The sequence below is a fragment of the Drosophila persimilis genome, unplaced genomic scaffold (assembly GCF_003286085.1).
Source record: "Drosophila persimilis strain 14011-0111.01,24,50 unplaced genomic scaffold, DperRS2 tig00000124-arrow-pilon, whole genome shotgun sequence".
NCBI classification, from domain to species: Eukaryota; Metazoa; Arthropoda; class Insecta; order Diptera; family Drosophilidae; genus Drosophila; species Drosophila persimilis.
The window spans coordinates 11,796,734-11,811,960 of NW_020825294.1; the positions used below are offsets into that span (position 1 = coordinate 11,796,734).

At 44.9% G+C, this 15,227-nt stretch overlaps 1 protein-coding gene across 1 annotated transcript in view; it reads right to left on the minus strand.

Moving 5' to 3' along the window:
* Window positions 1-5,118: 5,118 nt before the first annotated feature.
* The window catches only part of LOC6598086 (mucin-5AC), a 63,217-nt gene continuing 53,108 nt past the window's right edge, over window positions 5,119-15,227 (minus strand). The window contains exons 5-9 of the mRNA XM_026987709.1: window positions 8,355-8,909; window positions 8,001-8,201; window positions 6,679-7,113; window positions 6,020-6,194; window positions 5,119-5,953 (exon numbers count right to left, since the gene is read on the minus strand). Coding sequence (XP_026843510.1) covers window positions 5,490-5,953; window positions 6,020-6,194; window positions 6,679-7,113; window positions 8,001-8,201; window positions 8,355-8,909 — 1,830 coding nt within the window. The 3' untranslated portion in view covers window positions 5,119-5,489. The remainder of the gene's footprint in view (window positions 5,954-6,019; window positions 6,195-6,678; window positions 7,114-8,000; window positions 8,202-8,354; window positions 8,910-15,227) is intronic.

Sequence of the window (15,227 nt, forward strand, 5' to 3'; positions counted from 1 at the left end):
TAATGGGGTTTGGATAGTGGTCGTGGGTAACGTGGTGGAGCTGACAGTAATACTATTATGATTATGATTAGGTAAAAACGAGGGGGATCGTTGTGAGTTGCTGCGGACACCGCAACTCTACAGTTATACCCGATACTAAGTCAGTATGGCTCTCCTCCGGCAGACGCCGCTAATATTAAACGACACGACAAAGAATGCGTGCGAGAGAGACAGAAAATCAGTCTGAGCGTGACGTCGGGCGCTGCGTAGCCAATGCAAATTGATTTGTTCCTTTTGGCTACAAAAATTATCTGATCTGATCCAAATTCAGCAACCGGATAGATATGGTAATTCTCTATGGTTCTGCGTTTTTAGTTTTCTCGAATCTGCAATATTGTGGATGCAACAGATTTTCGTCTTTTGTGGGGGCGGATGGGGGTGGGGCGAAATTCTGAGATATACGTTTTATAGTGACATCTTAAAGGAGTGTGTGTACCAAATTTGGTTACTCTAGCCTTAATAGTCTCTGAGATTTGTGGTTGCCTCAGATTTTCGTCCTTTGCGGGGGCGGAAGGGGGTGTGGCGAAATTTTGACACAAAACGGTCAAGGTCCGATATCACAAGAGTGTGGATACCAAAATTTGGTTGCTCTAGCTCTTATGGGTTCTGAGATCCTTGAACTCATATTTTGCAATTGGCAAAACCGACTATGAAACCTGTGTGTTAGAGTGAGACAGAGCGAGAAAGAGTGAAATTGTTTTCGTGATTCTGGCTATAATAATTATACAATCTGGTTCAGATTTTGCACTCTAGAAGATATAGTCATCTTCTACGATTCTGCGTTTTTAGTTTTCTCGTATCGTCAAAATTGTGGATGCCACAGATTTTCGCCCTTTGTGGGGGCGGAAGTGGGCGGGGCAAAGTTTTGAAATATTTTTGTAGCAATGACATATCACAGAAGTCTGGATCCAAAACATCGTTGCTCTAGCTCTTATAGTCTTTGAGCATTAGGCGCTGAAGGGGACGGACAGACGGACAGACGGACGGACGGACAGACGGACAGACGGACGGACGGACAGACGGACAGACGGACGGACGGACAGACAGATATGGCTCAATCGTCTCGGCTATTGATGCTGATCAAGAATATATATACTTTATGGGGTCGGAAACGATTCCTTCTGGACGTTACACACATACACTTTTACCACAAATCTAATATACCCCAATACTCATTTTGAGTATCGGGTATAATTACACAAACTCCAGAAGCAGCAGCAGAATAATGGTATCCTAATCTCGAACCTTATTGCTAACGCCGCGGCGTTGCCTTTTCAGTGCCGCGCTTTCTCATGTGCCACTTGATCTTTGGCGACACCTGCTTGGACCTCTACCTGCCGATAGTTGCCCCCATCTATGCACCTACATGGGAAAGTTATGCAAATATGCCTACAACTGGCAACACTGTTTGTTGGAAGCCACCGATTTCTTAGGTGGGGGGCTGCAAATTGGCCCGATTCCTGAGGGTTTCGTAGATGTCCTTGCTGACATTGTTTGGCAGGATACGACACTACCTACCTTATTGATATGTTCGTGTGCTTGGCCTTGTCCAACATAGCCAAGGTGTGCTATACTCAGATCTACCTCTCACTGGGATTAACGTCGCTAAGAAAATGGCACTGCTGGCACTGCCAAGTTCTACTTTATTGTATTTTAGGTCTTCTAAACATGGTATGAAGACGTGCACCATATACAATTCTGTATACGAATCTTGTTCAAGTGGACAGCAAGGGTAGTCCGCTTAACAGTAATTCCCATTTTAAAAATAGCTGATTTCCATGTTTCATATACATTTATATCTAATATATAAAATCTCGTGTCACAAATTTTGTAGCTTACCTCTTTCGAAATGGCTCGACCGATTTTCGTGTGTGCTTATCGGTGAGGTCTGCGCATCGGCCAACATCTATTTTTCATCACGATCAGAATGATCCTTCGGGTACCTCCCAAACACTTATGTACCCGAAGGAGTGGTCTGATTGATTAGTTTTAAGGCATCGTTGTGAATAAAGGTAGTGATATGGCAGTAGTTAGAATTGAAAATACTAAATCTGGAGCTGCAGCACCTGTAAAACCCAGAAAGTTTTAACTACGATTACAACGGTAATCTCGCCATTCTGAGCTGATAGCATTTACTGTGGCGTTATTAAAATAAAAAAAAGTTATACAAAATATTAAATTGAATACATTTTTTTTTCCCGTAGGCCGAAATACAAATTCGGTCCTGGGGTTTGAATATGAAATCATTATTCGTTTCATCTCGGAAGCGAAAACATCTAAAAATAAACTACTTATAATCAAAAGCACATAAAGTAATCCGAGAATTTAATATATTTAAGCAATGCCAATAAGAAGCAGAGGGGTCAATTTGAGTCGTCAAACGATGAGCAAATGAGCGTGTGAGCATGGCGCGATTTCGTGAATCACAATCGCAAGAGGCCCGAGAGGAACGAAATCAACAAAGGCAACTAGAACGGAGTGTAAAGCGCAGATATGTACATACAAGGTCGACAGACGTAGAGGAATTGAACAACAACGCAACAAACGTGGAAGAATTGACCAAAAGCGCTAACAATTTAATCGAGCATTTACATCAAATTTATTTCTTCGACTAGCATTCCATGACCCTGATGTTGTATATTATGCTCATTCTAAAGAGGTTATTGGTATTACATGCACTTAAACTTAAAAATGAGCCAGTTGGGATGTGTTGCTCATCAGGAAATGTACAAATTAAATTAAATTAATTAAATTATTTAAAAAATTAATTTAAAACACCACCTGAACTATTGCATGGTTTACTTATCGGTACAGATCCAGATTCGATTATTAATTAATTTTGCCAAAGATGCTTAGCTTTTGTATCATAAATATTTTGTAGTACACTGTAATGGAACTATGTCCCAAAGCATTGGGAAATTGTTGGCCACATACTGTAGCGGTCGCGAATTGGCCTTGTAGAGTCGAAGTTGCAAATAGCCAGAACGACGACTTTGAAACCTTTATAAAGTCGCTGCCCAACGGACAAGGGTCAATCTAGCTGTTAAAAACATACCGTTCTGTTTTTCCTATATGTCTTGTAAATTATAGATATTTTTTTTTGTTCAATTGGCAACGAAATATAAAATACCTTTATTTGCAATTCGAAAATTGTATAATTGAGAGACGGTTTTCGGAGAGAGGGCATAAGAGAGCATCTCTCTCGAGCCTGTTGATTGGAACACGATGAGGAAAAGAAAATGGTAAGAAAGAACGGTTTTGCTGGAGGCTGCAAAAATGTAAACAAAATTTTTTGTAACTAAAGTATTACACACTAGAAATTGAAGTTACATATTTTTACACAGTGCCTTTCAAACGCCAGAAGGCGTTTAAAGGCAGCCAGCGTCGTGGACGATCCTCGCCTTATATCCGGCCTATATCCATCCACGAGTCTTAGGAAGAGTCTTGATTCTTCTCAGCTTCTCTTTTTGTGATCGAAACACATTCTGATGATGCGATAATATTCAAAAAACTTCATACCCTTTTCAATGTCCTTTCAAAAGGCAAATAAAATTGACCAGTAAGTGTAAAGTAAATTTGTTTAGGTTTAAAATACTGTCACCATAACCGTATGATATTTCTGGATACAACAAATACAATGGTTTTTAATGTACATATAATTCTCATAAATTCTTTATTAAATCGATTTTTAAAATGTTGTCTTGTTTCCACTGGTGATTCCTCTGTTCGGGCTGGTTTAATTAGTTTACTCTTCTCAGCGAATGCCGCTCATTGTTTTACGTTTAAGTACTCTTCATAAATATCCCGCGCCTTGATCAAGTTCTTTGGATATTTATTTAGTTTGGTTTAGTCAATAATTATCTGTTGGTTAAATAATTGTAGCAATTTATTTATATTATTAAATTCTATAATCTGCCTTCCATAGCGATCTTCCATTGAGGGTTTCCGTTTCCTCACGTTCCGATGTTCCACTGTGTTTTTGTGTGTGTGGTTTTTTTACATGCACATTTATAGTTGCAAAAACATGAATGGCTATTTTTTATTTAATTACTTTATTTGGTATATATACTTCCATAATCGAATGTGAGTAAAAAGCAACAGCAAAACTCAAAAGGTTAAAATTTCAAAATATATACACCTAATGGAAGGTAAACCAGTCGAACTGAGGGACATTATTACTCAAGAAACTGGAAACATAGCTAAACTTTAAATACACATTTACCAACTTCTATTCAATTGTTTCGAGTTCATTTTTTACATTTTCTTTTTTCCCTTTTCATTTCTTTAATTTTTAGCTTATGCATTGTAATAATTTTTCAAAGTATCACCCTGTGTTTTCTCATAGTTTTTCGTATTTTTTTTGTTTGTTTTCCTTAAAATGTTTTTTGTATCCTTAAAATGTACAACAATACTTCAACTTATTAATTATTTTTTTTTCATTTTTAACAAATCGCGCTCATCGAAAACGGGCCCGGAAATCGCGGCTCCCCACAGGGAAGAGTCCGAAAAATATTCAAAAATCAAAAGTTTAAACAAAATCAATGCGAGTGTTTGTGTGTGGCTATTGTAGTTTTACTTTTAGTAGACACTGTAGTACGTTGAACTGTTGCTTGGGTTTATTTTACTAGAGCTGCCCAGCTAGCTGATATGCCTCTTATATGCATGAGTCTCGCTGGTAGTGGATCATCTACATATGTCCGTTTCTCGAAACTTAGGTCGATATCGAGATAAAGAACGGACGACTAAATGACGATAATAAATCTGCTCTAGGTCTGGTCTTAAATATGGCTATCAAAAAACCTTTACTGAGAGTAACGAACTAAACATGCAGCATGTAAAAAGAAAAACGCTTGGAAGTTATAATATTGTAATCGATTCTTAAGTGTCTAAAGCAAATGTTAGTATATTCACCATGAAATAATATATCTGTTTTGCCGGTCAAATTTATTCGGTAGTATCGAATGGAATAGTAAATGGGGCTATTTCATGCTATTTAAGACGATCGCCAAGCCTGAGATTTTACAGTTCTGAAATACATATTCCAAGATGGGAGCTTCGTATAAGACGCAATCAGATGGCTGGAGCAGCTCTGCTATTTTTACTGTTGTGATATTTTCAATATTTGTTTTGGTTTTTGTTTATCGTTTAATTCTATTTTAATATTCTGTACGTAGTTGGAGGAAAAAACACTTAAAATGTTTTGTTTAAACGAACTTCCTTTGGCTATTTCCTGCTCTCCTGTTCTCCTGATCCTCTTCCTTCTACTCCTGTGTTGCTCCTTCGTTTTGCTCTATGCTTTGACTATTTCGTTTAGTTTGGCGCGAGAGTGTGTGGGGTGAGTGGGTCAGTTTTTTGTGTAATTGAATTTAAATTTAATTTTAAATAGGAACAACCCGTGCGCGCCTGGCATCGCTTGGGTCCTGGAAATTTGAGTGCGCCCCCGGCCACGCCTACTGCTGCTGGACCAGCAGCTGCTCCACCTGGTCGGCGGTGCGCAGGAGAAAGGCCGCGCTCTCACGGTATGCGGATATCACCTGGCGGGCTGCGGACACCTCGTTGGGACTCAGCTTGTGCGGAAGAATAGGCGGCGCTCGGGAGGATTGCCCATCGAGACCGCCCCCGGAGCTGGCCAGGAGCTGTTGCTGCTGCTGCTGTTGTTGCTGCTGCTGCTGTTGTTGTTGCTGTTGCTGCTGCTGTTGTTGTTGCTGTTGCTGTTGGAGCTGCTGCAGTTGCTGGGTTGCGGTCACCAGAGCGCTATTGGTGTTGGCGTTGCTTAGGGTGGCCAGGTTGGCGGCACTCAGCTGGGAGTTGATGGCGCCGCCCACGGAGATATTTCCGTTGTTGCTGCTGAGAAGGTTGCCGCTGACACCGGAGCCCAGGGAGGTCGGTTTCATCGAGAGATCGGTGGGCGTCACTGCAACGGAATGGACGAAATGAGACTCTGGTTTGATTCCTTCAATTTACTCAATCTGCTACTCACCATTACCCAGGGAAGCCACCCCGGGAAAGTAGCCGGGGTAGCTGGTGGGCGGGAGGCCAGCCCCATTCGAGGCCACAGCCCCATTGGCCAGTGTCAGGCCGGTCACGCTTGCCCCGCCGCTCACGCTGGCATTCGAGCTGAGGGCCAATGGAGAGCTGCGCGCTGAACAGTTGCTCTGCATCAGCGGCTGTCCATGAATGTGATGGTGCTGGCTCTGAAATGATGTATTCTGATATAAGTAATTTGTATAAGTCATGTATAAGGCAATACAACAAGCCGCTATCAAGAATGGATTGCTATTCCAACTTAAAATACTTTCATATTCATTTACAGCCAACCAAATTTCACGAATTGCCAGGAACCTTCGAAATTTTTTACATCTAAACTGACAATAATGGAACGGGATAAAACGGAATGGGATATACCCTACATAGAGGGTCAAGATTTTCTTGACGATTTAGACGTTTTTTTAAGATTTTATATTTCCAAATGGCCAGAGGCTGGTAGATCACGGCTTTGGGCCAAGATACATTATGCGAGGATCTATGCATGGATCTATGCGCTTCTGCGGCTTAACCTGACTGGCTATTGCTTAAAAATTATATTTTTTTACATATACTATATCCCTAACTGGGGAAAAGTGTTGGAAAACAGCTTACCTCCGCTCCACTGGTACTGCCGCCTCCCGCACTCCCACCCACATTGCTTGCCCCACCGAAGGGCAGCGCCTCCGCATGCTCCGAGTTCGGTGTGGAGCGGGCAAAGCCCACGGCGCTGACAAAGGGCAGAGCAGCGGCCGCCACATTTGTGAGGCCGGTGGCATCCGCGACTCCTGCTCCTCCGCAGGTGACGGTGGCATTGCCCGCGGACGTGGTGCTCGTTCCGCCGGCACCAGAGCTGGTAGCAGCCACAACGGCAGCAGCCGCAGCTGCCGCAGCCGCTGCCGCAACGGCGCTACCCGGAGCCGGCACCGCGTGGGTGATGGGCTCCAGGCCGATGCGCATCCTCTTGGCATTCATCGATTCGTTCTCGCAGGCAATGGCCAGGATTTGTTCCGCCTGCACGGACGTGAGATGTGCAGGGGTTGGTCTGGTCTGTAACAAAAACAGTGCAAAAGGGTTACGTTCGGTGACTTTTTAAGCAGCTTTCCTTAACTATCAGTAGCCTATTTGAAACAATATCAGTAGAAATTCTTTGGAAAAGAGTTCTGGGTATTTCGGACTCAAAACTGTATCAATTCGAAATTTGGAATTCAATGATGAGTAAATCAACCCATTACATTTTGAATCAGCTACCATATAAATCTCAAAAATTACCATATAAATACATTCGGTCATGCTCCGGTTTTCGCAAATTTTTTGCTATCGATAGTGTTCCCAAACTGTTTGGATTTTACTTGAAAAAAAGCTGTTTTTTTGCAGATTGAAATATCTTATCGCATTCAATTGAACCAAAAGAAAACAAGAAACTCGACAATTACGGAACAACGTCGGTAGCCCATGCCAACTATTGATATCAATATTTTATCTGTCAACGGTAATTCGCAATTATATGTAGTATTGGTTTATTTTAGGTGAAGTTAAATTTGAGATGTGATAAGAAATAAATTTATTAAATATGTTTAATATATATGATGATTTACGTAAATAAGTGTACAGTTATAAAAATATGCTTCTATCTTTTTCGCGCTCATACAAATTTGTATTTATGTTATGTGCTGTGTGCAATTCATTCTTGAAATCGTTCGCAAGCTCAACCAACCGGATTTTAATCGTAAGAATCTTGCGATTTGGCTATTTGCGATAACCGGAGCATGGCTGATTTCACATGTTCTATTGTCTCCGGGATCCTCTCCGTGAACAAACAGACGGACGGGAGTACAGATTGAGAACACTCGATCAGTAAAGTAGTTTGCATAATTTTAGAGGAAAATCTGATACCCTGCGATTTCCGGGTATAAACTTACTTCGATTAAGCTTACCGTATTCTCCCATCCGTCGCGGGTCTTCTTATTGCGTCTGCACGACTTGAGATAGGTGCGGATGCGTTTGCGGGAGCGGTCGCTGAACTCGGGGAACTGTCGAGCACACGAATCGATGATGGCTTGGATCTTCTCCTTTGGCTGCTTCGAGATGGGGATGATGCGGTCCAGGTTCTCGTCCACAAAGAGCCGCACAAACATCTGAAAGCAACAAAGAGCCGTTCCAGCAAATCTATATCGTTCTCGGTGACCAGTTCTCTGGCGACTTCTTGGCAACGCTTTGCTTTACATTCGCTGCTCACGCGGAGAGAAAGAGAAAAGTCTCTCTTTCGCTCTAGCTCTCGCTTTACTCACATTGAAGGCCTTGAGGCGCTCGGGATCGTGTGTGGTGGCCAGCTTCTCGTCCAGCTTGTCATCGGAGTCGTCTTCGGAAACCTCATCCTCCTCCTTCTGCCCGGAGGAGTTTGTCTCGTCCTGCGTCTCCATGGGCGAGTGTGTGTCCTGTCGGGGCACTGGGGACAGCGAGCTGTCCATCTTGGCACTGGCCGCCGCGGCTGCAGCCGCATTCTGGGCGAGCGCGTTCTGGTACTGGGCCCACAGCCCACCCACAACACTGAGGTCTGGCCCTTCGGTCCCGTTACGCACCGCCGTCGAGTTCTGGTAGTTCCAAGCCAGGAGCATCAGCTTCAGCTTGTCTGCGTCCTTCATTAGGCCCGCATAGGCCTCCGACTCGCTGCCGCCTCCTCCGCCCAGGCCGCTGACGACTTCGCCGAGGATCCCGCCGGTGCCAAGGAGGCCTCCACCGCCACCTGCTCCTCCTCCAGCGAGACCTGCGCCGACGCCGCCGCCCACACCGACCACCGTGCTGGTTGTGTCGGTGTTCGTGGCCGGTGTTGCTGGTATGGTTTCCTGTGGGAACGAAAAGATGGGAAGAGAAAGATGAGTGGAAGTTCGTTTTTTGGGGAACTTTCGAGAGACCGCACAAAGTTTTGGGACTGCGTTCGATATGCCAAATCCCAATGATTAGAAGAAGAACCAGTTTGAAGTTCGTTAGACCATTCAAAAGAATGCGGAAAAAGAAGAAACGTCAAAGAAAGCTTTCGGAGTCGGGCAACCCAACCAAAACTCAGGCCCAGGCCCAGACCAGACCCAGACCAAGACCCAATCCAACCCAGCATTGAGGGAAAGTTTTCTGGACTTTCATCTTCAGGGGCCAGTTGTTTTCTGTCTCCTTTCCTTTTTCCTTTGCTGTCCAATCTTGGGGTTGCCTTTTTTCACTGCCTGCCTTTTGTGTACTGTAAATTAGTCGAGGGATGGGGCAAGATCTGGCAAGGTCCGGCAAGGGGCTGCTGCTGCTGGGTGGTGTCCCTGCCATTTGCGGCTAACTTGCCTCTAATGAAACATTTCGCTAGCTGGCCCAAGACGTTGGTCGTCCGGCACCGGCAAAGCCCAGGTTTTTTTCCCGCACACTCCTTTGGCTTGTGGTTGAAGGACACTGGTTAGGTGGGTTGGGTGAGGGAGGGGGGCTCGGACTACAATCGCAAATGAAGCTGCGTTCCGTGCGGATGGCCGTCGAGATTGAGGCAGCTTTCTTTTTCCCTGAAATGTAGAATGGTCTGGGACAGGAAGGAAAAGCATAGCATCGGCACCAGCTCTTAATTAACATTAATTTGCAGAATCTCTGGGGGCCGTATGGGAGGTCAGCTCGAGAGAATGATTTGTGGAGGGTTTCCGAGGAAGGAAAGGGCTTGAGGATAGACATCCACAACCTTTCTTCGACAACTGTACTCTCTCGGAGTTGAGTTCCAGTTTATTTATAAGTTAATTTTCATATGACAACTTACCGAGGTCGCTTGCATCAGGCCTCATAAAATTTCATTGCACTTTTGAACTTCTTTGGGAGCGGGCCTGGACCCGAATTTGAGCAAATATTTTTGAGTCTGCTGCCAGGGTTCCCTCCTCACTCGGAGAGTGAATCAAATATTTGTTCTATTTCTCGTACACACACACACCTATATATTGTGCTGTTCAGTAGACACACACATACAGCCACACTCAGAGAAAGACAGAGAGAGAGAGAGAGAGAGCACTTGTCGTAACACATCATGTGCAATTTCTTTTAATTTCTTCAGCACGATTGCGTAGCTGGGTTTCGAATTTGAATTCTCATTAGACTAAGTTGTCAGGCCACAGCTCGAGCCCGAGACTCGGGGCTGGAGACTCGAGAGTCGAGACTCGAGACTGACAGTTGCCACCCGCCCATACCCTTTCTGGGCCTGTCTCAAGCATCCACCTCCCCCGAAAACCAATGTCGTAACCACAAAAACTTTGGAGCTACCCCAAACCCCTGCACATAGCCAAGCCAAGGACTGCTTGATATTGGGGAGAGAGTGGGAGCGAGACAAAAACTAATGCATATGTTTAGGCATTTTAATTTATATACGACAACCACACACACACACACGCACACACATGGCACACACAGAAAGCGAACTTCTAAGAAAGCTCACACATACTAACCCCACCTGCCTTCCCCTTCCCCAATCCTCAACCCCAAGACAGCCCCAATCCGAGACCTTAAGCCCCCGCAACCTTCCTCCTACCCCGTTGATAAAAGCAACTTCCATTTCATTTAAACTACAATTTCCTTGACAGGGAACAGAGGCAGCACCATGGCAAAGGATGTTGCTTGGCTGAGACTTGGGACTCTACTCTGGGCTTGGGATGGGAATGGGGATGGGGATGGGGGCTGCTAGAGTCGGGGTCTGGGGTCTGGCAACGGCAACCCTTTCACGCACTTATGAGTTAAACGCAAATTTTCTTAGCTGCCTTTTAGGCGCAGCTTTTGTGGAGGGGATGGAGATGCAGCCTCGTCTGGAGAAATATGTCATCGGCAGTTGGTAGAAGCAGAAGCAGAGGCACTAGCTCAGCCACAAGCACAAGCACAAGCCCAGGCGGAAAGGAGACAGAGAAGGACGATTCCTGGCTCGGTGGTAATTCATTATGCGTGTGCTTAGAGGCTGTTGGCATTGTAGTGGTGTGCCCCAGACGCCGTCGAAGTCAGAGTCGAGTCTGCTTTTAGGCGCAGTCACCGGCAGGGGCACGGGAAGGAGCTGGGGCAGGCACATGTTCATCCTCCATCCCATCACCTCACGTTTGTTAGTTTTGGGTTGCCTTTTGCATTGAACTCCATTCTCCTCCTCCCGATCCTGCTCCTGCTGCTGTCCTGATGCCAAAGCCTTTACTTGTAAGATGCCACAAGCCCGCATATTTCTGACATTCAGAGAGACTCCCCACCTACACCATACTCCTTCACGGCCCTCCTCTAATACTTTCAGGCCCACTGCCGCAAAAGGGTTACAAATTTGTGTGAGACTTCAAAAGCAACTTTCCCCATTTCGGAGACGAGACGAAACGAGTCGAGTCGAGAAAATGTTGTGGCAAATGGAAATAAATGCTAGGATTTATAACCCCATGCATTCGGGTGGGTGTGAGAGCTGCTCTGCCTTGCAGGTGTTACTCATACGCCTTGTGGGCTGCTCTGCTGTCAGCCTCAGAACAAATTATTCGCAAAGCAAGGACCTTCCCCCCATGGCAGCTGCGGGCAAAGTCAAGGTTGCCCTGGATGAACCCCGAGCTTAACTCATGCAAAAGGAGCTGAGACGATACTAGCAGCGGGAGCGGGAGTGAAGCTCGAGAGCAACACACATCCCCAGACCCCATGTTAAGTCCGAAAGACTCCCGACGGAGTAGTTCCGGTTGCGTCTCAGCTTTGGACTCACAAAAATGTCTTTGTCCACTTTACTCCGTCCAGTAACTGTCTCCCTCCATCTCCATTTCCATCTCCATCTTTGCCTTGTATCGTTTTAATTAATGGAAAATTTGTACGTTTTCCTCTTATTCATGTGGTTGTCTTTTCAATAGCCAATGCTGACTGCCACTACCACTGGCCAAGGGGCTTGGCTAAAAGAAACTGAAAGTCGCCGCCACAGGAGCTGAGGAGTTGTCTTGAGCTGCTACAAATTGCCATTTGGTTTTCTCCGTTTGATTAGAAAGTTGACTGGGGAGTTGTGTCCGTAGATTGTGGATTGCAGGTAAATTGCGATAGGAGAAAGAGACACTGCAAGGACAGACGGAGGAGAGTAGGATAGCCCTGGGGTAACCTTAAGTCTTGCACCTGGTCACTGGTAGAGCACTGTCCCACACATTACGTCGAATTTCTACTAGCATTCCAGTGGAATCCAGACACTTTCCTCTACCACAGAAAAGGGACATTTCCAATGCATTTTCCACTGGCATCATCCCTCGCATGCACTAAATGCATGCACAACTATAGAATATATAGAAAAACAGCCCCCTAAAAAAATTACATTCACGCTGCACCGCGCTGGTCAAAGCAATTACAAAAGAGAACGGGACAAAATGGATGTTGAATTTTTTGGGTGGCGTTGCAGCCTTTCCCATACACTGCGTCTGGGTGGGGGACATGTTCCAGTGAAAAAAATAAATTGAAACATAGAAAAAATCTGTAGAATCAGTTTGGGTATGGGTTAGGGTATGGGTTGGACCCGACGGGGTAGTGTCAAATTAGTTACCAGTCACGGCTTTAGCCTGGGGACAGGGGGCAGTGGTGTGCTCGGGTGGTATAGCTCTCAGCAAATAAGAGCGTATATATGAAATATTGAAAGGGATATACATAGGTGATATTTGTGCCTGGTATCTATTTACATAGGATTTGTATATGACTCTGGTACTTGTGGGGAGTGCGTGGGCATGATATATATATGTTCGGCGCTCGAAAAAGGCTCACCAAAGGGCGTGTGATGAATCAGGTAATAACAGGCTTAGTGCGATGGTCCAAAATGGGGATTATGGCTAGGTAAGCTGTGCATAGATTTATAGATCCCATCCCTGATGGTTATCACTATTGTCATTGAACTGATGAGAACCATAAGAACGGCAAGAGCTGGGAAATGGTTGCGTTAGCATTACCCCAATGGAGCTTTTTTCACCTAAATCCAAATCCTTGATCCTTGCCGATATCTTCCCCGGTGAACATCTTTTTTTTATTTTCCCAGTAAATGTGGCACTCCATTGTTCTTTCATCATCTGCATATTTTCCACCTAAATGTTCCACCATCGTCAGTTTGTGCTGTAGCTGCAGCTGAAGCCGCCGCTGGCCATGGCAACTGGCAACTGGCAACAGTCATACGCCCCGTGTGCGCTATTATAAAATTTTAGCGTTTCCGCTGAAATTTCTATTTTATTTTTTGCACCATACGCACAGTAGCGAGGGGTGTGGAGGGTAGCACGGGCGGCCAGTTGAAACTTTGCTGTTGTTGCCGATGTTTGTTGCAAGTAAAAAGCGAATGCGTACGTAGGTGCTGGTGCAGGTGCAGCTACAGGGTAAGGGATGTTGGGAATGAGGAGTGGGGAGTGGACTGTACTTATTTTTATGCATTGCCTTTTCCGCGAGAAATGAACAAAAGTGCAACAACAATTGGCAACAAAAAATGCAGAACAGGGCAAGGAGAAATGCTATGTTTGAGAAGGAATTCTCTGGCATGCCCTTTAAAATTGGAAAACAAATATTAATGGGTGCCATTCTTTGCAGGAAATATGAATTGAAATGATTCCTCCGGTGAGCATACAGCATAAGCAATGGGAATCCTGATGACACAACTATTCGTTCTCGAAAATATATGAAACATTTAGCATATCCTTCTTCAGAGATACCCTTTGAAAGGGTATCATCAACTGCATTTTGCAGCCAACAACAAACGGAACATGAAATGGCATCAAGGCTTAGGGAACGGCTCTATGTGAATGTTGCTGGGCGTGTGGAAGTGGGAGTGGGTGTGTTCATGGGGGAGTGAGGCTGTGCGCTACATCCAAGCACAGCCCTTAGTCAGGCCGCTCTTCCGCCCTTCGTATTTGATAGCATTGATGATGTTTTGGTTTTCCATTTGCCACCCGACGGTAGGCAGCATTATTTAATGAAAATAAAAAAGGAAAACTCACTCCCTCTCTCACTCCGCACTTGATTCTCTTTTTTTTGAGGAACGGCCCCCTGCCTACACCTACTGCTGGCCACAAAACGGGTCAAAGTTACTCACATCGCGCTCACACACTCAGGCTCAGACCGTGCGACCGATTTTGGGTGGGAGGGGGGCGTGTAATCGTTTCGCCTGTTACATACATTTCGATGCCACTGTAACTAACGGTACATGCCACTCAATCGCACAAAAACAACACGCCGTCAGACATGCGGAGCGGAACGGGGAAGCGTTAGCGGTTTGCTTTTTATGCAGCACGCGAATATTATTTTCCGAGCGCCATAAAGTATGCAACATTTTGTTGACCACCGCGAAGCTAGTCGCTGAAAGGACCGCTACCGCTCCTTGTCTGGACTGATTAGTTTATGATGTGGCAAGAACGAGGCGAATAAATATGACTGTTTTATCCTTTTTTCCGTTGTTTCCATGGGTGGAAGTTAGGTCTGGCGGGAATTTTTTTAAGTAGCTAACAAAATGAGAAAGTTAAACGAAGCTTAGGAATATGATAGGCTAATGTTTAAGTCATGCTCTTTCCATTTGATGACTCTATCTTGAGTCTGACTGGTAGAAGATTTAATAAATATTCTGCTGTGAATTGAATATTTATCTTTTCTGCATTCAAAAAAACTATGCTCTTTATTATTAATTTACTCCCCTTTTTTATTTAGGTTTTATTTTCTCCTTCCCTGGGGAAAACTTTTTTATTGTTCGATCAGAAAGTCAAATTTCTCGCAATGAAAGACCCAAAAGGACCGCTGCTCCACTCTGTCCTTTGTCGCGGCTCATTTGTAATTTATCCTCTTGGCCGTGCCCCTGCCCGTGTCCGTGCCCCCTATATGACTCTCCCCGCATCTCGTTCCGAAATTGAAACATAATATTGTCAGACATTGATGCCCGTTTCCTTCAGCAACCGCAACCACATATGCCCCTCTCTCGCTCTTTTTCTGTCTCTCTTCCGCTCTTATGGTCTGTCTCTCTCTTTCGCCACTTAACCACATCGCCTGACCCCCATGCTCTCCCATGCCCTGAATTGGCAACACCTCGGCGGCATGCCCCATACTCCTCAATCTGGCACAGAGGTGCGTAAATAAAATAAAAAGAGGACGCCTACAAGTATGTAAAGAATACCCCGCATATGCTCGGGGATGCCCCATATGGACCAGTAAACGAA